Source organism: Protomyctophum parallelum (genome assembly GCF_964188405.1).
Source record: "Protomyctophum parallelum genome assembly, chromosome: 18".
In the NCBI taxonomy this organism is placed as follows: domain Eukaryota; kingdom Metazoa; phylum Chordata; class Actinopteri; order Myctophiformes; family Myctophidae; genus Protomyctophum; species Protomyctophum parallelum.
The window spans coordinates 18,663,585-18,685,083 of record NC_139716.1 but is presented as its reverse complement, the minus strand read 5'-3'; the positions used below and the strand labels follow the sequence as shown (position 1 = coordinate 18,685,083).

The following is a 21,499-nucleotide window of genomic DNA, read 5'->3' as shown; positions in this document are numbered from 1 at the left end:
AAACTATATATGCATCATATACAATTCAAATTAATACAAAAATATATATATTTATTTGCCACTCCCCCCCCCATGAAGTTCATCCAATCTGGCTTGTGGTGGGAGGTTGTCTCCCTCCCTCCCTACTCTGAGTTTTCCACTGAAACGTTTAGAGTAGACCTCTCTCGAAGCTGCAGAATTTCACATCCCGGGTATGACGTGGTAAATTGAAACCTACGGATAGCAGCTTTTAAAGCAAACTCTTTATAATGTACCAGGCAGGCTGTTCTGAACAAGTCATAGTCTAGTTGATCAGCACCACCCTCTGGTGGACAACCCTGGACACATTCAGAAATGTTTTGACTACTCAACTAATATATGACCATTGCAATATTAAAGGTATCTGAATAATCAACGGTGCTGTGCGCTTTAACTGTGCACAAATTATATTATAGGCCAGTGGTTCCAAATTAAACTGTGTGTCCCCAAGGGCCAAATTATTTGTTGGGGTCCCCAGATGATTAGCTTTAATGTGCAACATTGTTTTCTCACTCAACAGTACAACAAACCAACATGTTGTACAGTAAAAGTGTAGCCTATACACATTTCTAAAGTTACAATCTAATCGCCAAGACATTTTTAATACCAAATTGACCAAACTTTCAAATATTATTACAAGAAAGCAAACATTTTGAAAATAGCCGCTCTACAAGCTCGTGGTCTGTGTGGATGGAATCGAAATGTCCAAATGCTTGTTGTGGGGGTAGCCTACTTTAAATTAAATTGGGGGCTCACAGCCTGACAAGTTTGGGAACCCTTAATTTGTAGGTTAGTCAGTATTTGGCAACACAACTAGTGACAGTCAGTTACAATTGAATTTACAAAGACAAAACAAGACATTTTGAAGTGACAGTGCAATGTGCATCACTCTTTGGCAGTGGCGGCGGCGGTGGGGAAGAATTGATATTACGAAACTGTAGTTCATCATCATGACGTCATTGGAATTCCCCTTATGGTCTTGCATGTTTGTTTTGCCCTTATTTGAACCAACCAGTGTGCTGTGGTGATTTTATAGACCGTAGTCACCGTACTATACATTATAACCCTATTAACCCGGGTTATAAAACCCTATATGGGCTGTTAGACTGTAGTGTATATTGTAATTGTAGCACTAGTGGACCTAGCAACCGTTCGTTCGGTCTCCATGTCGCAGGTAGGCGGGGCTCCTATAAACAACAAACTCGCTCACACTGAGTTTGGTTTCGTTTTTGTCTCCGAAGCGACCGAACACTCGATCCTCGCTTCCTCTGAATCCATCTAACCGTACCTCGATTATGACAGCTTTTTCAGTGTAGACGGACAATGATTTTATTTTATGTTTTTAAACGCTAGTCGCTTAGTTGGTTGTAGTTTAGATCTTTATTATGATTCTAACTAAATGTCTCTGAACTTCTTTGGACATAATATAATTCCCTGAGCTGCGTAGTGTCTGTCTGGAAGCTAAACTCGTCACAACAACAAGGACTTCACTAGACGGATGACGTAAGTAAACAAAGTGAAAAACACAACACAGCTGTGTTTACGTTTGGTTTAAACGTCTGTATGGCTTCAGTACAGTATACTTGATAAACATACTGTTTATTCACATGAAGGGACACAGGATGATGTGGAATAGTTTCGCCGTTGTCCAGGTGATAAGACAACAAACACAGGCCTGTTGTTGGTTAAAACAAATCAATTCAAAGGACTTTATTAGCATGAGAAAAACATACGCTTTAATACATTGCCAAAGCAAAAAGTGGAACAATAAAACTGTGTGTGCGCGTGCGTGCGTGCGCAATTGAAAGTCAGAATATCCAATAAATCACTTTCTATGTACTGAGATCACTCGATGCAGATAGTGCAGGAATAAACACAACAATGGTATAGTTTTTACTCTTTATGGTGGACTTGGTGGTTGATATCCTTCTATCACAGCAGCTCACGAATCAGCTGCAGTCAGTTCTCTCTCTCTTTCTCTTTCTCTGGAATTGCCTTTCTCACTTAACCATTTTACCCCTCCCCCTCTGCCCCTTATGTGCTCTGTCTCTCCATCTAGTATCTACCCCTCCCTCTCTAGTCTCTATACCTCCTCTATCTATATTCAATTCAATTCAATTGACTTTATTGGCATGAGAAAACATACGTTTACATTGCTAAAGCAAAAAGTGTAACAATACAATCAAAACAAAATGTATGTACAATTGAAAGTCAGAATCTCCAATAAATCAGTACCAAGATAACTCGATGCAGATAGTGGAGGGATACACACAATGATTAGTCTTTAGGGGAGGTTGTGTTCCATTTGATATCCTACTCCTATCACAGCAGCTCACAAGTCTTGCTGCTGTGTTGTACATTGTTGTACTTCGCCCAGCTGATATGGGAGGTTTTTGTCATTAGTCATGCCTCTCCCTCTACCTGTAAAACCCATCTCTATATCGCTCTCTACCCCATCCTCTCACTCTCTCTCTCTCTCTCTCTCTCTCTCTCTCAGGACATCCAGGGCATGGCCTGTGGTACAGTGAGGGTCCTGCCAGCGCTCTCAAAGCAAGGCAGAGAAGAAGATGGGCGAAGTATTGAATATGGGAGAGGAGGAGGAGGAGAACGGGAGGTGGAGGATGACTTTGCATGTGTCGGGATGCTGCGAGGGTCCCTGATGTCCCTCCACGGCTCCGTGGAGAGGATCTTTAGGGTGGCCTTCGGCATCGGAGGAGACGTGGACGATGCAGAGGGGCTGCCCCACAGTAACAACGGGCAGATGTGGCTGAAACTGAGAGGACCGAGCAGCAATGTGACGGAGGCCAAAGTAAGAGCTCTGACAGGCATTGACACTAAGTGTTGCCCACCTGACCCCGGCAGGTAAATTAAACTTTTGGGCAAGTGGAGTTTGCTGTCACTGTGTAGGGTAGTAGGCATGACCTTTGGGCAAGTACAATAATATGACCTGTACTTGCCCGGCGACGGGCATGTTTTGATATTTATTAACAGTTTGCAGAATTACAGTAGGCTACATTTCAAGCACAAACTCAATACAAATACTGTTAACTGTGAGAGTGGACGACCCAATTAAGCATTACACTTGTTTACAAGCAGGTCCACCATGTTCAATTCGTCAAAACATTTAGAGACGTACTACAAATAGACACTTCTATATAGTCAAAGAACAGAACAGGATTTCATCATAAAGGAGGTAAAAAGGGAAAAGAAACTTATACAGTGAGGGGAAAAGGGGGGGTGGGGGGATTCAGATTTTACGGGGGCCAGTTTCGAATTGCAGCCGTCCGTAGGTGCCCTTTGAGAGCGGTTTTGAAGGAGTCAAGGGATTCGCATGTCTTAATGACTGTTGGTAGGGCGTTCCACATTTTGGTGGCATAGGAGCGAAAATAATTTAGTCCCTTGTTTGTGCCGAATCTGGGTTGTACATGGTTCGTTGAACTCCCTCTGGTGTTGTGGGTGTGGACTTCGTTAACATTAAGGAAGTATCTAGACAGTTACATGGGTATCTTGATGGTGTATCGAATCTTGTGGACCAGACCCATTGCAAGATGCTGTACTCTGTCGTCGACCCTAAGCCATTCCAGCCTGTCAAAGTGGGCAGGAGTGAGGTGGGTTCGGGGGGTGAGGCCAAGTAGGAGCCTGACCAGTTTGTTTTGGGAAGTCTGGAGCCAGTTTTAAGGGCCTATGATGTGCTGTGGTACCAGGAGGTGCATGCATAGTCAAAGAAACCTTGTACGAGGGCTCCTGTTAAGGTCTTCAAGGTGTTTTTGTTGACCAGTGAGGAGATCCTGTAAAGGAATCTTGTTCTTTGGTTGACTTTTTTTATTACATTTCTGATTACCTGAGACCTTAGTGGTAACCCCTGGCTCTCTTTAGCTATATCAGTATCAGCTACATTTGGGTGGTGTGTATTTGTTGTTATTCAACTCTGCTCTACTTATGAAAGAGTTTGCAACCCTTGACTGTTCATGAGTATATAATAAAACAAGCTGTGACATACTGAAACTGCGATATTTTCTGCGACAGACTGAAAGACTGTTAGACATTTCGTATAGCTTCCTTATAAAGTAATTTAATGTTACTTATCATTCATCATTTTGTAGATTATGCCTAGCTGTCTTCCACTATTGTTTTTAAACCTGTTTTTAACATCACCACGTTCAAGCCAATTTTGTGCTTGCCATTACAGGAGAAAAGTTTTAAACAGTTTCCAAAATATTGAAAAAAATGATCATTAATGCTAATTGCTATATAAGACATATATCTGACAACAGTCTGTCCTAGCCTATAACTACATGTACAGCACTTTCATTAATAAGTAAATAAAAATCAAAGCCTTACATTTCATACTATATTTGTGTGACAGTTGTTTGTGAAAGGAGTGGTGAACCAGGAACAACAGCAGGAGGTGTCCTACCCCGAGGTCCTTCATTGTGTCTTCTGTGGAGCCAGAGGGCTGTTCATGGACTGCCTGATGAAAACCACCTCTGCACATATAGTGGTAAGCATGGGAAGCAGTGTAATAGAGCACCGAAGTCTGACGTGTACAAGCGTTCATGTACTTTTTATTTGCATTGTAATCCCCATAGGGGGATTTTAGATCGCCTGATATACGAACTGTGATAGAAAATAAGCAAATCATCCCGGCCATTTCTGTGGTGGCGAAATGCATATAAACACTATGGTATTGATTAATTATCTTGTTACTCCTGAAACTCTGTACACTCCTGAAAGTATAAAATATGTGTGTGAGATGTGTGTAGGGAGAGTGCTGGGGGAAGCTCTGGAGGGAGACACTAGTCTCTCTCCGGTGTGATGACATATACAATAAAATAATGGAGTTTGAATCCTGATGGTTGAGTCCTGCTTCTTCCTGATGTTGTTTACTTACTAATAGTAATATCAAAAGCTGCCAGAGCATTTCACTCATATGGATATGAAGAATCAACTGACTGTGAGAAAGAGCATACGGACAGTTTTACTCTGCCACAATGTTATGCTGCTTCACATGGGGGCAGATGCAAAAGATACAAAGATGCAAAGCTACTCTAGTACACAGTACGGTGCCGTGTCATTAGTCAGATGGTTCATTGTTCATAAATTACTATCCCTATCTCTAACCTAAACCTAACCGCAAGCACGGGAGCAAACCTAAACCTAACCGCAAGCACGGGAGCAGTGCATGTTCGGACTAACGGGACTTCGGATCTATAGGCAGTTTCCCACAGTACAGCAGGAGGTCGTTTAGCAACAGGAGGACGTTTGTTAGTAGCTCAACCACTGAAACCACAACCAACGTCGGTTGTGGTACGTCCAACACAGATGCAATGTATTACTCACCTACTGCTGCAGGTTCCATGTAATTCCAGTGTTGTTCAAGTGACAGATGCATGGTTTTCATATTGTAAATATGGTAAATTTGGTTTTAGGCACTGTTATACTTTAGCTTTTTAAATAGCAGATCTACAAGCTCGTAGCGCGGCACTCGGAAAGATCTTGAAAATGTGGCGCAATAAATCTTTGAATATATATTCTTTGTCCCTGAAACAACATATTTTCAGATGGTGCTATCCAGATGAGAGTTAATCGACAAATGTACTCTATTTACTGGTCAAGCAGATATATGCCAGTCCTCCTAATCATATAATCATAACAACAGGACAACACCAGCCATAGTTTCTTCATTTAACGGTTAAATGGAACTTCGTGTCGCTGCTATTTTCAAAAAATGTGTTCAATTCCTTGAATATATTATATATTTTTAAAGTGAACATTTTAACTAAAATCTTTGCTTCTGGGGGTCCCTGGAACAAATTATTTTGAGATGGGATTCCTTGATGAACCACTGATTTAGAAACATGGGTTTTTCAGAAAACTGCTAGGAGTTAGAAGACATTGTAGAATCGGCCTCAGGTCTTATTGGGTTATCTCTTTCCACAACTCAGATCGGTTCTCCAGGCTGCCTGCTGATTTCGGGCCTGACGGAGCCCGTGGTGCAGGCCTACTCTCTCATCACAGACCTGGTGGACAGGTACAAGGGTATCCAGGACAGGACGCCCGAGGTCGGGGACAGGGCTTTGGGCGAGTTCCTGGACTCACGACGGGCCTTCAAGTCCCTGGTCGAAAGATGGGAGGACCGGCACACCCTGGACCTTCTGGTACTGCCGGGGTCTGTGAAGGAGACCCTGCTGGATTTAGTGAGGGACTCTGGGCTCGGGTCAGTCTCTAGTCCCGAGGACTCTGCTGCAGGGAGAGAGAACCACAGAGACGTCCAAAGTGACTTCCAACAGCTAACGTTTAAAGACGGGACTGTGGCCGACAGATTAGGCGGAGATCTGAATGAAAGGCGGGATGTTTGTAAACGGGACCTTAACAATGTGAAACATTTTGGGGGCGTTCCCCGGCACGTGCCATCTTCCTCTCCACTTCATTCAGGTACTGATACGCAGGGAGGCGGAAAGACCGGTGGGCCGCCACTAACGGCAGCATCAGCAACCGCCGCCGCAGATCCCCACCCCCAACCTTTACACACCTCCGCAGGTGTCCCAGGGAGGGCAGGCGGCGCCGAGGACCGCCGGGTGGGCTCTCCGCAAGAGGTGGGGGAGGAAGGTCAGCCGGAGGAAGGGGGGAGGTTGGACGTCATGGAAGATCGGGGAGAGGAAGATGACGGAGAGCTGTTGCTGTCCGTGGGAAGCAGGAAGGAGTTTGGGCTGCTGTTGATGTTCTTCACGGCCATGGGGTACACAGAGGCCGTGGTAAGGCGTGTCATTGCCCGGACGGGGCCCAAAGAGGCCTCGCAGATTCTTGACCTGGTACAACAGGAGCAGGACCGCAGCGACCGGGATCAAAGTGACCCAGATTCAGCACCCGAATTAAAGAATGGACACATTGTCAGAAAGCATCACAACGACGACCCAAACCTGCCCAGCGAGACGGAGCACACAGAGCCGGAAGACAAGGGTCATAAGACGAGTCATGGAGGGAACCCGACAGCAATCAACAGAGTGGGAGAGGAACTCGGAGGGAAGGACGGCTCTCCAGAAGAGAGCAAGAGACAGGAGGGGGACGGGCACTGCAAAAAGCAAGAAGAACAGGAAGATTTCGTCCTGGAGGTGTTGAAGCGAGCTGCGGCCAGCTGTGGGTACACAGAGGAGAGGGTAATTGAGGTCTACAGCATGTGGCCAGACCTCACCACTCACCAGCTGCTGTTGGAGCTGCAGAGAGACTGTGTCAAAGAAACGGAAACCTCCAGGTCTGAGACGGAGAGAGAGGGGCCCACGGAGGTGGACGATGGGGTGCTGGAAAGAGAGGGAAGAAGAGCTGGAACGAGAGAGGACGAAAGAGGAAGAGCAAATGAGGCGTCGGGAGGAAATAAGGTAGAAAGAAAGATCCTGGAAGATGGGAATGAAAAGAAAATGGATCAGAGGAGAAGGCTGGAGGTGCTCGGTGGAGGCTTACCTGACTCTGAGCCACATTTCCTTCCATGGAACATTGACACGACCTCACAGCGTGCTTCAGCAAATGCGTTGGTCTTACCGACCAACCGCCACCACCACCAGCACTCAAATCCCCATCCTTCTGACATGCTACCTGAGATCAGGGGACCTCCCCAGCCCACCTATCCCACTGCCGTGGACTCCCACTTCAGCAATCACCCCAAACCAAGACCCGAAGCCACCAGCTCCCCCAAAACGGTCCCCCGCCTTGCCCACAACCCAGTCTCCAGCTTCCTCTCAAACCCCCAGACACCCACCCACCCCCAGAAGCAGCAACAACCGCCCCAGGTGCCCCAGTATGTCCACCCAGCGTCTCATCCTGTCCAGCCCCCAGCCCGCGCCGGGAGCCACTCGCCCCCCACCACCAGGCAGAGGGATGTTCGGGGTTTCCCTGCCACCTCGTCAGGGGCCGTGGTGACGGGCGAACAACGTTTCCTGGAGGGCCTGCAGTTGCCCTTTGACCTTCAGCTTACCGACGAGCCTGGGAACCCCGACCTGAGGATGATCATCATTGATGGGAGCAACGTAGCCATGAGGTAAGGGAGCTAATATACGGTACGTTGATGCAAGATGGCATAGCACGGGTGTCATTTCCAAAATTAATAAATTACTCAACTCAACAAAGTACTGCAGTTTTTATACTTTTGTCCGTATGACGGTCTTTCTCCAAATATAAGTGCCACATTAAAGAATGGGACCTGCACAATTCACACTTCTGTATGCACATGTAACATTTGTTTACACACACATTTCTATCAGTAGTTGTTACCCGACACACATAACTTTATGTATTAACTTTCATAGCAATATGGTTATTATTGTATATAAGGTGCTTTGTCCTATGTTTCAGTTCCTAAATTTGCCTTTGATTGTGTTCTGGCCAGCTAATGGCTTAGAAAAGAAATGGACAAAACTTACTTGCTGATATTTGACTTGACAAAGAGCAAACAAGATCTACAAGCTCTCATTTTGAAAATGTCTGAAAACATGTTATGAAATTATTTTGAAAAAACAACCTAGGCATTAAATGGAAATGTTGCAAACGTTTTTATCAGTCAGAACAGGGAGAAAAATAGCGGGGAGGGGGAATACAAAAAAATGCAGCTACAGTTGTAGCTTTGCAGGTTTGCATCTGGAAGTTGAACCCAGCTCAGCTTCAATTTGTAGCTTTTGTAGTTTTGTATCCTTTGCAGCTGCTACAAACGTCGGATCTAGCTCTTCACGTTGCTGTCTTCCAATGACAATGAATGGTAGACTGTATCTTTGCATCTGCCCGTGTGAGTGCACCAATGAATAGAGATTATGTTATGAAAGACAGATTGAAAACCACAACTGCATTAGTCGGAATTTCACATCACTGACTGTTGTTTAATATACTATATCGCCCAGCCCTGACCAGGATTGTCTAAATAAATTGTATCGATCCTTCCAGCCATGGACTGGGTCATTTCTTCTCCTGCAGAGGGATCGCCCTGGCCGTGCAACACTTCTGGAATGGAGGCCACCGTCGCATCAGCACCTTTGTGCCGCAGTGGAGACAAAAGAGAGACCCCAGGCTCAAAGGTAACATTTCAGGGCCATTTACTCCCTTGATTCAAATACACCAGAGTAAGGCCAAGTGTGGACAAGGACGGACACATGCACACCGCACAGACGAACAGTCTGGTGAGACGTAGGAGGACACTAGGCAGGAGGCAAACCATAGCCCTAGAGACCTCTCGGTGCCTGTTATCCCCCAAGAACGCACAAGGCAGAGAGAGCTTCCTGTTCGTTCTGGCAGGAGAGAAAGGACAGTGGGCGGGTCTGCGGGGGGGGGGTGCCCTGGGCGCGGTGGTCACTGGGGTGTGGTCAGCACTGGTTTGCTGCACCTGGGCGGCAGGTTTCTCACTTCCCTGTTGTCCAGGTGTGGCCCTCTCTCCCGGTGCTGGTTGCGCCTCGGTGGTGGCTGCTACCGGGGTGCCCCTCCGTGGACTTGTTTATAGCTGGAAGCCTGGAGGAGAGGGGCAGTGACTTGGCCAATCACTGCTGACCCGCCAACTGGAGACTGTAGTGGTTGAGGGTTGAAACACTCTAAGAAGGTTGGAGAGCACCTGATGACCTCTCTTCCAGGCCAAGGCTTCATCCATTAGGAATGGATTACATTCTAATACATTCTTCGATGTATTTACAAACGGCACTATAACTATAAGGGGGGGAAATCCTTCTAAGTCAAGTTGATGGTTAGAGTTCACACAAAAGTACAACGGTGAACGTTATAATTGTCGTTATTTATAGCGCATGCTTAGCACTCAGGAACACCTAGGCCAAATTCCAATACCCCAAATCCCGGTCACTCGCTCACTCACATAACACCTGGTCACTCCAGCATGGCTGTGTTACGGTGAAATTGGTGTCCTGCCGAAAGTATGTGACCATCTTGTGGACTTCACATAACTTACATGAAGGTCTTTAATATATGTGGCCTAAATACAGCTAGGTTGAACTTTGCTAATAAACAAACTGAAATGATTTACATTCGGACACAGACATTATGTGATGTCAACACAATTGTCATATATTTCAGCAGGTCACCAATTTCACCGTAACACCACCATGCTGGAGTGTGCGAGTGGCCAAAAATGTGGGTATTGGAATTCAGGTCTACTGTACCTGTAGCAGTTGACCCCGGTACAAGTCCCTGTCGGTCCAGCAGCCTATTGTCTTTGGTGACCTGCTGTGACAGGTTAAAAGGAGACGGGAGCCAATTTCCTCTCGAGTAGGGGAAGGCCTCGCCTCTCCTGTCAAGACTTCCTGCAGCGGAAGGACCGAGACAATAGGCTGGACCAATCAGCCAAGAATTGCAAACAAAATTAGTAATTACAAACAAAATTCAAACGTCCACAACTTCTTAACCTGGCAGTGACATTGACCCCAGACGATGGGGAAAACTTATTATAAAATAAGAAAAAGTAAAGCTATTGCTCGAAATGAAGATGTGAGCAGACTATGATGTGTATTTGATAGCTGCATGGCCCTTTAACCACATGATCCCCCCGTGTCCCTATTCGGTAAACATGTTGTGTTGCGAACTTGCGATGTGTTGTGAGCTTATAGATTTTTCAGCTACAAGATTTGGTGTAGAGGGAAATACTAGCGGACCTGGTATAGAGCCCACTGGGACCATGGTCAAAGATGTCCAAAACATATCCACAAGTCACGTTTTGAATTTTTATGTTTTTTTTTGCCTGCCTCCAGAGCAGCACTTCATGTCCACTTTACAGGAGCTGGGCCTGATTTCATACACTCCCTCCAGAGAAGTCCAGGGCAAGAGGATCAACTCTTATGATGACAGGTTGGTTGGTTAGTTGGTTGGCTCACCTCAGAGATGCAGGACAACAAAAGCTTGTAGCTGACTTGACAATAGTTACACAGCGACCATTTTGCTCTCATGTCACAAAAATGGAGAAATGGCCGCTGTGCGAAAGTGGTTAAAAGTAAGCCAGTCCCATTCATTTGAGGATTTTCTGTTGCCCCGTGTGACATTTATTTCCATAGCAATATTATAAAAAGCTGAAAATGGAATGTTTGCAGCAATTTAATGTAAAAATACATTTGAGAAATGGATTGCCCCAACCAAATTTGATCTGCAAGGTAAAATACATGTTCCTTCCCTCAGAATAGACCTCAATGCCCGCCACACACCTCCCATGGCCCATCCACATCCCAAAATACAGCAAATACGGTTTAAAATATATTGTTAGTCCTATCAAGACAAGACAATCACCCAGAGAATAAATAGAATACATGTTTGATTTCTTTCTGTTGGTGGGCTACTACTCCTTTTGTACAACCCCCCCCTCCCCTCCCCTCTCCCGGTAGATTCATGCTACAGTTGTTCAACCCCCCTCCCCTCTCCTCTCCGGGTAGATTCATGCTACAATTGTTCAACCCCCCTCCCCTCTCCTCTCCGGGTAGATTCATGCTACAATTGTTCAACCCCCCTCCCCTCTCCTCTCCGGGTAGATTCATGCTACAATTGTTCAACCCCCCTCCCCTCTCCTCTCCGGGTAGATTCATGCTACAGTTGTTCAACCCCCCTCCCCTCTCCTCTCCAGGTAGATTCATGCTACAGTTGTTCAACCCCCCTCCCCTCCCCTCTCCCGGTAGATTCATGCTACAGTTGTTCAACCCCCCTCCCCTCTCCTCTCCGGGTAGATTCATGCTACAGTTGTTCAACCCCCCTCCCCTCTCCTCTCCCGGTAGATTCATGCTACAATTGTTCAACCCCCCACCCCTCTCCTCTCCGGGTAGATTCATGCTACAATTGTTCAACCCCCCTCCCCTCTCCTCTCCGGGTAGATTCATGCTACAATTGTTCAACCCCCCTCCCCTCTCCTCTCCGGGTAGATTCATGCTACAGCTACAGTTGTTCAACCCCCCTCCCCTCTCCTCTCCGGGTAGATTCATGCTACAGTTGTTCAACCCCCCTCCCCTCTCCTCTCCCGGTAGATTCATGCTACAGTTGGCCCAGAAGACGGACGGCGTGATTGTAACGAATGACAACCTCCGAGACCTCCTAGACGAGTCCCCCGTATGGAGGGACATCATCAAGAAGAGGTAGAGACTGTCTGAGACGCAGTTAAATGGCAGTTAAAAACTCAATCCACTGTCAGGATGGTTTTCTGTCAGATTTTCCAATTAAGACGACCTGAGGCCCATTCTTTCATGTCCAGGACCCCCAAAATGATATGCATCTGGATGCCGAGGACCTCTTTACTCTCATTTTTGTGTCTCTTGCCTCAATCCATAAAAGCCATTAAAATAATACTACGAAATATTAATTAATTAATTAATTGGCATACAAGGATACAAATAATTGGCTACTAAGTATTTAGAGGGGCTATTCTTCTGTTCTGATGATGATGATGATGTTCTACCAGGCTTCTTCAGTACACATTTGTTGGTGACCACTTCATGGTGCCAGATGACCCCCTGGGAAGAGGAGGACCACATCTGGATGACTTCCTACGCTCACAGCACAGGTGTTAGGAACACACACACACACACACGCACAAACAGGCTTTTTACCTGTTCTTTTTTTGTTATCTTCCCTACTCATTTGAGTCATTTGACCCTTCAATCTCCGCACTTTAACAAAAGCAGACACTCTTTATTTGTCATGCTCACCATATCCCCTATTTGTTTTTATTAGCACATTTCACTAATACGACATAAAACATTATGATGAAACAAAGTTATCTCATTCTAGTCTGAAAACCCATCTCTTCAGACTCCATCTTTGCCCGCAGCACTTGCCATAGCACGTTATTATTGCTTACTGTAAATCGCTCTGGATTAAGAGTGTCGGCTAAATGCCTAAATTGTAAATTGTAATTCTCCCCCCAGACCAGCGGATCCCGGCAGCCATTCGTTCGCCGGCACCGCCTCCCCCTCCCCATTCGCCACCGCCAGAACCCCGCGCTCGCAGACAGAGGTCCTGCACTTCCGCGACCGAACGCAATGGGGCGTGACAACAAACGAGGGCGCTGCGGTGGCAGAGGTCAGTGGCGGCAGCAGCAGGGTGGCGGCCCGGCAGGGGAGCCGAGGGGGAAGGGGGAGAGGAGGTCTGAGCAGGGCGGGGCCAGCGGGATCCAGTCATCATCTGCCTTCCTGGCAGAAGACCCATGGGTCTGGAGGTTCCGGCCCGGGGCTGACGGACAGGAGCCCAGAGGAGACAGCCAGGCTCAGGGAGAGCCTCTGTCAGGTGTTCCCTGGTCAGGACAGCATGGTCACTCTGGTTCTGCAGAGTCACCCGTGGGAGACGGACGTCAACTCGCTGTCCTATCTCATCCTGGAGCAACAGGAGGAGTAGATAAGGGTTGGGGATTTACCCAGCCAATGACAACCAGAGATGATGCCGAAATCAAGCGATTGCTTGTGAAACCAGTGGAAATTAATTGACCTTGTTTTACACCAGAGGAATTATGTATTTTTTATTGTTTGTGTTAAAAATATAATTGCATTGGAAGCACAACCTGAGGCTAAGATCGACTACTAACATGGGGAGGTTATGAATGATCATGCCAGTTGTTTTTTATCCCATGATTTTGTAACCCATTTTTCACCCGGTGCAAATTTCCTAAACTGTAATCCTGGGCGCTACTCTCCCTCTGCATGAAGACTGCACAGCCTGTCGACTTCTGCAAAAATAAAAAGAACGATTTTGCTACTACACACGAAAGCCTACTTTCCCCAGTGGACTCACCCTGAGCCCCCCATTTAGTTCCAAGGACCCCATGAAGCAAATATTTGAGAAATGTTCTCTTTAAATATCAGATCTACAAGGGATGCGTTTTAATGGGTTAAAGCACTGTTCAATATTTAAAGGCTTTGGCAATTGGCAGCCACACCTAATTTTCATGTTTAAAAAAAAGAAAATACTATAATAACTGTAAAACACTTTCTCTCTCTCTCTCTCTCTCTCTCCTTTTCTTAATTTTTTTTATTTACTTGTCAAGAGATTATCTTGATCTTTGCAATGAGGACCAGAAAGAGATGTATCTTAATTTAGTTTTTTATACGATTTGTATTTATTGTATTTCTACAATAAATCTTTAATTCAGCAAAAGACAGATAAGAATATTTTTATTCACTTACAATTATTCATTTTTTACTATTTCTTTTTAAAGTATAAATAGTTTTCACAGCAATACAGTGTCACTTTATTAGCACTCTGGTATCAGACAGGACAACAATCTTGTTCACAATGTCAGCAAAACCAAGGAGCTGATGGTGGACCGCAGGTGGCTATGTGGGATCTGTCGTCTGAAGAAGTTCGGAGCAGACCCTCGCATCATGCTATTCTACAACATCTTTGGGCTCAAGTTGTTGATTGGTTGTTGGAGCTGGGCTCAGGGTGTTGATTGGTTGTTGGAGCTGGGCTCAGGGTGTTGATTGGTTGTTGGAGCTGGGCTCAGGGTGTTGATTGGTTGTTGGAGCTGGGGCTCATACAGCCTTACTGCAGCTCCACCTCCACAGGGAAATGGTCGCTGACGTCCTCTGCCTGGAAAGGAGAATTGACTCTGTTGACAACACCCACAGCTATAACACTAGTATAGACACTACAGTGGTTCTTAACCCTTTCAAAGTCAAATTCCTACTATTTGTCACTCACGTTATCACAGTGAAATTTGTTGTCCGCATTTGATACATCTTTTGGAGCGGTGAGCCGCAACCGTGCCGCGCTCAGGAATCATTTGTACAGTCGTTGGTCTGACCGCCCCAATCCAACCCTTGATGCTGAGTGCCAAGCAGGGAGGCATTGGGTCTTTGGTTATGACCCGGCTGGGGATCGAACCCCGACCTCCCAGTTTCAGGGCGGACACTAACCACAAGGCCACTGTCTGGCCTTCAGACCGGGACCCCCAAAATAATCATATTTGAACTGGGGACCCCCCAAAATAAGACTACGACTAAAACAAAATAGAAATGTGTTGTCAAAATTAAAACCGCTACATGGTGTTGATCAGGCGTGCGTGACAACATGCATCATTACAGTACAGAGACTCTTTGCGTCTCCTACCGGTGGAGTCGTTAGCACCTTTCTTCCGGTCATCAAATTATTGGCTCAGGAATGCAAGTGTGTAATTGTTTTGTTACCGTACCTCCTCCTGGCTGAGACCCAGATCTAGCTTGAAGTTGTAGACCCGAGCAGAGCCTCTCACCATATGGCTGTTGTACATCACAGTGGTGGCCACAATCCTACAAGCAGAGAGATGTCTTTTTTTTTATTTACAGCTTTTTTGTCCTGAACTCTTGTCACATTTTAGCCTGGCTCCAGCCCTGAATCGCTAGCCATTAAGAAAATTCATGAAGTGAAACGAAATGGAAATTCAGAGTGTCAGGCTATAGTCACATTTGCCATTGACAATGGAAGGATAATTTACGTCATGTGTGTCTGAACAAATCGGCTTTTCGTGGAAACACAAACACGCCTCACTTCACACGAGTGTCTCTTTTATTTAGAATTTTAACAGTGGTTCTCAACCTTTTCAGGCTGGGACCCCTTCAACATAATCATATTTGAACTGAGGACCCCCCAACATAATCCTAGCTATTTGAACTGGACAGTGGGCACCCGCCAAAATAATAATTTTAACTGCCAGGGACCCCCCCAACATAATCCTAGCTATTTGAACTGGGCACCCCCCAAAATAATCATATTTGAACTGGGCTCCCCCAACATAATCCTATTTGAACTGAGGACCCCCCTACATAATCCTATTTGAACTGAGGACCCCCCAACATAATCATATTTGAACTGGGCTCCCCCAACATAATCCTATTTGAACTGAGGCCCCCCCCCCCCCCCAGCAGTGTGTGTGTGTGTGTGTGTGTGTGTGTGTGTGTGTGTACCTGTCATAGGGACATGACCCGGCCAGATTGGTGATAGTCTTGTCATCGATCAGCCACTCGTAGTTGTTGGTCTGCGTGCGGAGCCGGATGCTCCTCCATTCAGCGGTTGTCACATACCGGCAGCCTGCGTTGAAGTCACCAAGTAACACTATGTTCTGTTACAGGAGAGAACGAGAGAGAGAGACCCAGTAACACTATGTTCTGTTACAGGAGAGAACGAGAGAGAGACACCCAGTAACACTATGTTCTGTTACAGGAGAGAACGAGAGAGAGAGACCCAGTAACAACACTATGTTCTGTTACAGGAGAGAAAGAGAGAGACACCCAGTAACACTATGTTCTGTTACAGGAGAGAAAGAGAGACACCCAGTAACACTATGTTCTGTTACAGGAGAGAAAGAGAGAGACACCCAGTAACACTATGTTCTGTTACAGGAGAGAACGAGAGAGAGAGACCCAGTAACACTATGTTCTGTTACAGGAGAGAATGAGAGAGAGACACCCAGTAACACTATGTTCTGTTACAGGAGAGAACGAGAGAGAGAGACCCAGTAACACTATGTTCTGTTACAGGAGAGAATGAGAGAGAGACACCCAGTAACACTATGTTCTGTTACAGGAGAGAAAGAGAGAGAGACACCCAGTAACACTATGTTCTGTTACAGGAGAGAACGAGAGAGAGAGACACCCAGTAACACTATGTTCTGTTACAGGAGAGAACGAGAAAGAGAGACACCCAGTAACACTATGTTCTGTTAGAGGCGAGCAGTGGTTTTCAACTCTTCATATCAAGGGCAGGCCCACTATTTATTCGGAATTTGAGTCACAGACCATCATTTGATGAGATTTATCCTCTCAGACCCAAAACTAAAGAATATTGCGTTATCATCATTGGATAAGATTTTGTCCACAATTCCAGGCTGTATTGATGTTGGTCTTACGATCTTATTGTGGAGAGTTCTTGTAAATTAAGTAATGCAGATGTTTAACAATGATTTAACTCTTGAGAGCGTAAAAGGAAACCATTTGGTTTCATTTCACAAGAGTTAAAGATTCATTACGTTGTTCCAGGTGGGCAGAGAGGTGATGGCAGCTACCACGTCCACCAGGGCATCAATCTCCCTCACTGCCTCAGATGGTTTGGAGTGTAGAGGGACTAATGAAAACTCAAAGTTCGCCACTATAGGAGGCAGGAGACAGGAGAGGAGAGGAGACAGAGATGTAAAGGCCTTTTCAGACAGGCAGCGACTGAAGCAGCTAGTAATTGATTTTCAATAAGAGGCGTGCGTTTATTTTAGATGCACAGAGAAGTTGAGACAACCCTTGTCCTCATATTTATGTCCTGAGGATTTGATTCTCATATGGATATCAGTATAAACACGCACACACAGGAATATGCATGCACACACACACAAAGAGCTTACCACCGAACTTGACAACAAAAGGTGGTCTGCTGAACCTTTTGGCGGTGTCTGGGTACTGGTAGCCGGCCCGGAACGTTACTTTGTTCCTTCTAGCAACATGGAAAACAAATTAATCCTTCTTACACAATAGGTTTAGTCTCTATACGGTGGTTTATTGTATACCTGTACTAAATGAACAGTGTTAAGGCCTATTCATACTCCAGTTTTAGGTGATAAGGTGACCACTGAAAATTACATGACATCATGTCATGTAATTGGTGATAAGCGACTCACCGCTCAACCAAACATGTCTCTCGGTTTTTACTAAGCACTGTTCCGGTGGTCACCTTATCACCTAAAACTGGAGTATGAATATAGGCCTTTACTGCAGTGGTTTTCAACCAGCGGTCCGGGGACCACCAGTGGTCCTTGAACTTCTTGAAGGGAATCCAGATGGTCTGCAGCTTTGGAAGAAGGTTGGTAACTTGTGAGAGTCAAGAGTTAAATTATTGTTAAGCATCTGCATTACTTAATTTACACTTAATTACACAATTAGAGAATGTAAAATAATTGTTATTTTTGACCAATGTTTGCCTGTCATCTCCACACGTACCACATCCATACAGCATGGAATTGTGTACAAAATATTCTTTCGTTTTGGGTCTGAGAGGCTAAATGTCATCAAATGGTGGTCTGTGGCTAAAAGGCTGAATATATAATGGACCTTGATGTGAAAAAGGTTGAAAACCACTGCTTTACTGTATACCTACAGGAAGACTTTATACCTGTACAGGAAGACGTAACGCTCCTTCTGGTTGCTGTCGCCCAGTGGATCGCTGAATTTGCAGTCGTAGTCTGAGGATCCTCTGGAAAGAATTACACACACACACACACACACACACACACACACTCATTAACACACGCCTTTGTATAACTTACATGATGTGTGCTTTTTAGTACTTCCAACTGACAGTGTCTAGCAGGCTGATATTTTGATGTTGCTGTACTGTATTGTATGTGAATGTCTATTCCTGATTATTTTGTTCTGTATCTCATTCTCGGATACATACAAAATGAGGGCCTGCCCTCCTCAACTGTACTGAGAGCTGAAATAAAGGTGGTGATGATGATAATGATGATGATAATGACAGAATTCCCACATTTTTACCAATGAATTCCCAACTCGTACATCCTTGGGACAATAAATCTGTTGATTGGTCTTACTGGTTGACGAAGTCCATCAGGATGTCAATCACAGGCGTGGCAGGATTAGTGTCTCTGACCTCCTGAATCACAATGATGTCATACCGACGGACAATCTGCACAACAAAATGACAAGTGAACATTTCAATTATTTTTTATTATTTCAACAGCAAACCTTTTTCTTGTAACAAAAATTTGTTCATTATTATAAAATGTGCCACTGGCTTTTTATGCCTTTTTATGTTTTGCCAGGCATGAGAAATGTGTGTGACTGTGACACCTTGGCGATGTAATCCATGACGGTGAGATTCTTGGATTTGGTCTCCCCAAACACCTGGATGTTGAACGCTCCCACCCTGAGCTGAGCACAGGTCAGCTGTAACCCGGCCAGCAACAGCACCAGAGAACACACGAAGCGCATCCTGTAGTGCATGGGGACGATAAGGTTAGGCACAATAGCAGGGAGACAGTATAGAATCGTCCTAGTTCAGGAGGGGATTAAGATATAAGAGAAGGGAGACGGTATCAGTGGGTGGGATAAGAATTAGTTTACACAATGCTGTACCCCCTCCAACTGTACTGTATATACTGCCCTGATTTTCAACTGTATTGAAATTAAATATAATGTGTGGGATACATTTTTTTTAAAGGAGTAGTTCACCCAAAAAATAAATACTTATTTCGGTATTAAAAATTGCCTACTCATTGTGCAGAATGCCCCATTTCAAGTTTTCAAAATGTATGAAAGTCTTTTGAAAATAGCAGATCTACAAGCTCACAACTGGGCCAGTTGTGAGCTTGTAGATCTGCTATTTTCAAATAGCCAAAGTATATAGCCTAAGGCTGAATGTGGTTTAACAATGTGTGTTTTCACTGTTTTGTAATAATCAACATCTGCAATGTAACAAACAAGTAACTAAATGTTTCAAATAATTGTAGTGGAAGGTCCTTGTGGACTGGACTTATTTTTTTTAAACCCAGCTAAAAATCTGGAAAAAAGCAGTGTGCAAGGACCTTAAAAGTACAATATTTGTCTCTGAGATGTAGTGGAGTAGAAGTCAAAGTAATGAATATTGGAAATACTCCAGTAAAGTTCAAATCCCTCTACTTAGCTACTTTACACCAACTGCTACTCGTAATAGATACGTTTATGTATAGGTAGGTTGGTCTCCTTCAGTATAAGAGCTAGATACCTGCATATGTTGGTCGTCCAACTTCAGTGTAGACAGCGCAGCATGCAAGTGTGGGGTGCTTGAGCAGACCTTCACCACATAATGAACACCTGCCCCCTGTATGGACCACTGTCAGAGGAGGGTCTCTTCCTAGTGGGAGGGACCAGAGACGAGGGCATGGCTGAACTACACTACACTACACAGAATTTTGTATTTGACGACGATGCACCAAAATGAAACCCTTTACAGGAGAACAGGCCTGGCTGACCCCCCACTGTCAAATGTGATCATGTTCAGAAGGTGGATGTGGATGGTGCATGGCCCCAAGTGCAATCCAGAGGGTATAGCTATGAGAAATGATGAGTTGAGCTGTGCCTGAATTCCTGGGAATGGGTACAGATGTGACATGTGGGTCCAGAGTCCATGGAGTGCTAACCCAAAAGACTAGTTGGGGTCTGGCGTCTGGGCGTGACGTCCCTCTCTCTCATACACTAGCTGGCCCTGTTATATGGATTGGACAGACACGTGTACTTGAAGTGAGACACGTGTAGTGACTAGTGAATGTACCGCAGGAGAAGCAACAGATAATACAGTCAGACAGACAGCCCTGTCACACAGTTTGAGAACCAGAAGCCATATTAATGTATATGGTAGAAGTGGGTGCAGTGCTAGTGGGTGATTTGAGCACAGACAGCAACCATGCGACTGGTGGTGATGCCCAAAGTTTGGGCATATAACTGTATATTATTCTAGTGTATGTCTTAAATGACTCGAATACCCTGCAGGACCATTAATGGAAACAATTAAGCCTTTAGTGCTTTTTGTGTTCACCTTTTAGCATAGGTGCAAAGGGCACCTACGGACGGCTGCAATTCGAAACTGGCCCCTGTAAATTCTGAATCCCCCACCCACCCCCTTTTCCCCTCACTGTATATGTTTTTTTTTTTTACCTCCTTTATGATGATTTCCTGTTTTTATACGTCTCTAAATGTTCTGATGAATTGAAAATGGTGGACCCTTTTGTAAACAAGTGTAATGCTTTATGGTGTCGTCCACAGTAGTCCAACAGTTTTTGTATTGAGTTGTGCTTGAAATCTACTGTTAATAAATACTTCAATCAATCAATCAATCACTCACTCACTGACTCAATCAATCACTCACTCAATCAATCAATCAATCAATAGGCTATTGTACCACTGTACTATTTACGAACTGTTAATAAAGTATTCAATCAATCAAATGTTAAATGTACATGTTCCTGTACAGGATCTCCTCAAAAACAACAGGAGCCCTCATTAAGGGTTCTTCGTCTATGCACATGCACCTCTTGGTACCACAGCACCTCAAATGACCAGACTTCCCAAAACAAACTAGTCAGGCATGCTACTATCTTGGCCTTACTCCCAGAACCCACCTCACCCCTGCCCCTTTTGATAAGCTGGATGGCTTTTAGGGTTGATGACAGAGTAGGCTACAGCAACTTGCAATGGGCCTGGTCTACAAGATTCGCTACACCACTAAGATACCCATGTACCTGTCTAAATACTTCCTTAATGTCAACGAAGTCCACAATCACAACACCAGAGGGAGTTCAACAAACCACGTGCAACCCAGATTCGGCTCAAACAAGGGTTTAAATTAATTTCGCTCCTCCTATGCCACTCAAATGTGGAGCGCCCTACCAAGAGCCATTAAGAAATGTGAATCCCTAGACTCCTTCAAAACCGCTCTCAAAGAGCTAAATGTTCAAAACTGGCCCATATAAAAAAGTCAAAGTCGCCCCTAGTCCTCCCCCCCCCCCGCCTTTTTTTTC

At 45.1% G+C, this 21,499-nt stretch overlaps 2 protein-coding genes across 2 annotated transcripts; one reads left to right on the top strand and one right to left on the bottom strand.

Annotated features, from left to right (window-relative positions):
• Positions 1-1,233: 1,233 nt before the first annotated feature.
• khnyn (KH and NYN domain containing) lies at positions 1,234-14,371 on the top strand. The gene is made up of 9 exons (XM_083789107.1): positions 1,234-1,521; positions 2,516-2,827; positions 4,385-4,519; positions 5,964-8,050; positions 8,947-9,077; positions 10,749-10,845; positions 12,003-12,110; positions 12,434-12,535; positions 12,900-14,371. Exons 2-9 carry the CDS (start codon positions 2,528-2,530, stop codon positions 13,363-13,365), a joined length of 3,426 nt encoding a protein of 1,141 aa, XP_083645233.1. The 5' UTR covers positions 1,234-1,521; positions 2,516-2,527; the 3' UTR covers positions 13,366-14,371.
• Positions 14,372-14,508: 137 nt separating this feature from the next.
• On the bottom strand, positions 14,509-18,947 carry LOC310876006 (deoxyribonuclease-1-like; the record flags this gene model as incomplete). The annotated part of the gene is made up of 8 exons (XM_083789454.1): positions 14,509-14,556; positions 15,158-15,254; positions 15,909-16,063; positions 16,970-17,088; positions 17,333-17,421; positions 18,097-18,177; positions 18,536-18,630; positions 18,795-18,947. 8 exons carry the CDS (start codon positions 18,945-18,947, stop codon positions 14,509-14,511), a joined length of 837 nt encoding a protein of 278 aa, XP_083645580.1.
• Positions 18,948-21,499: the final 2,552 nt, after the last annotated feature.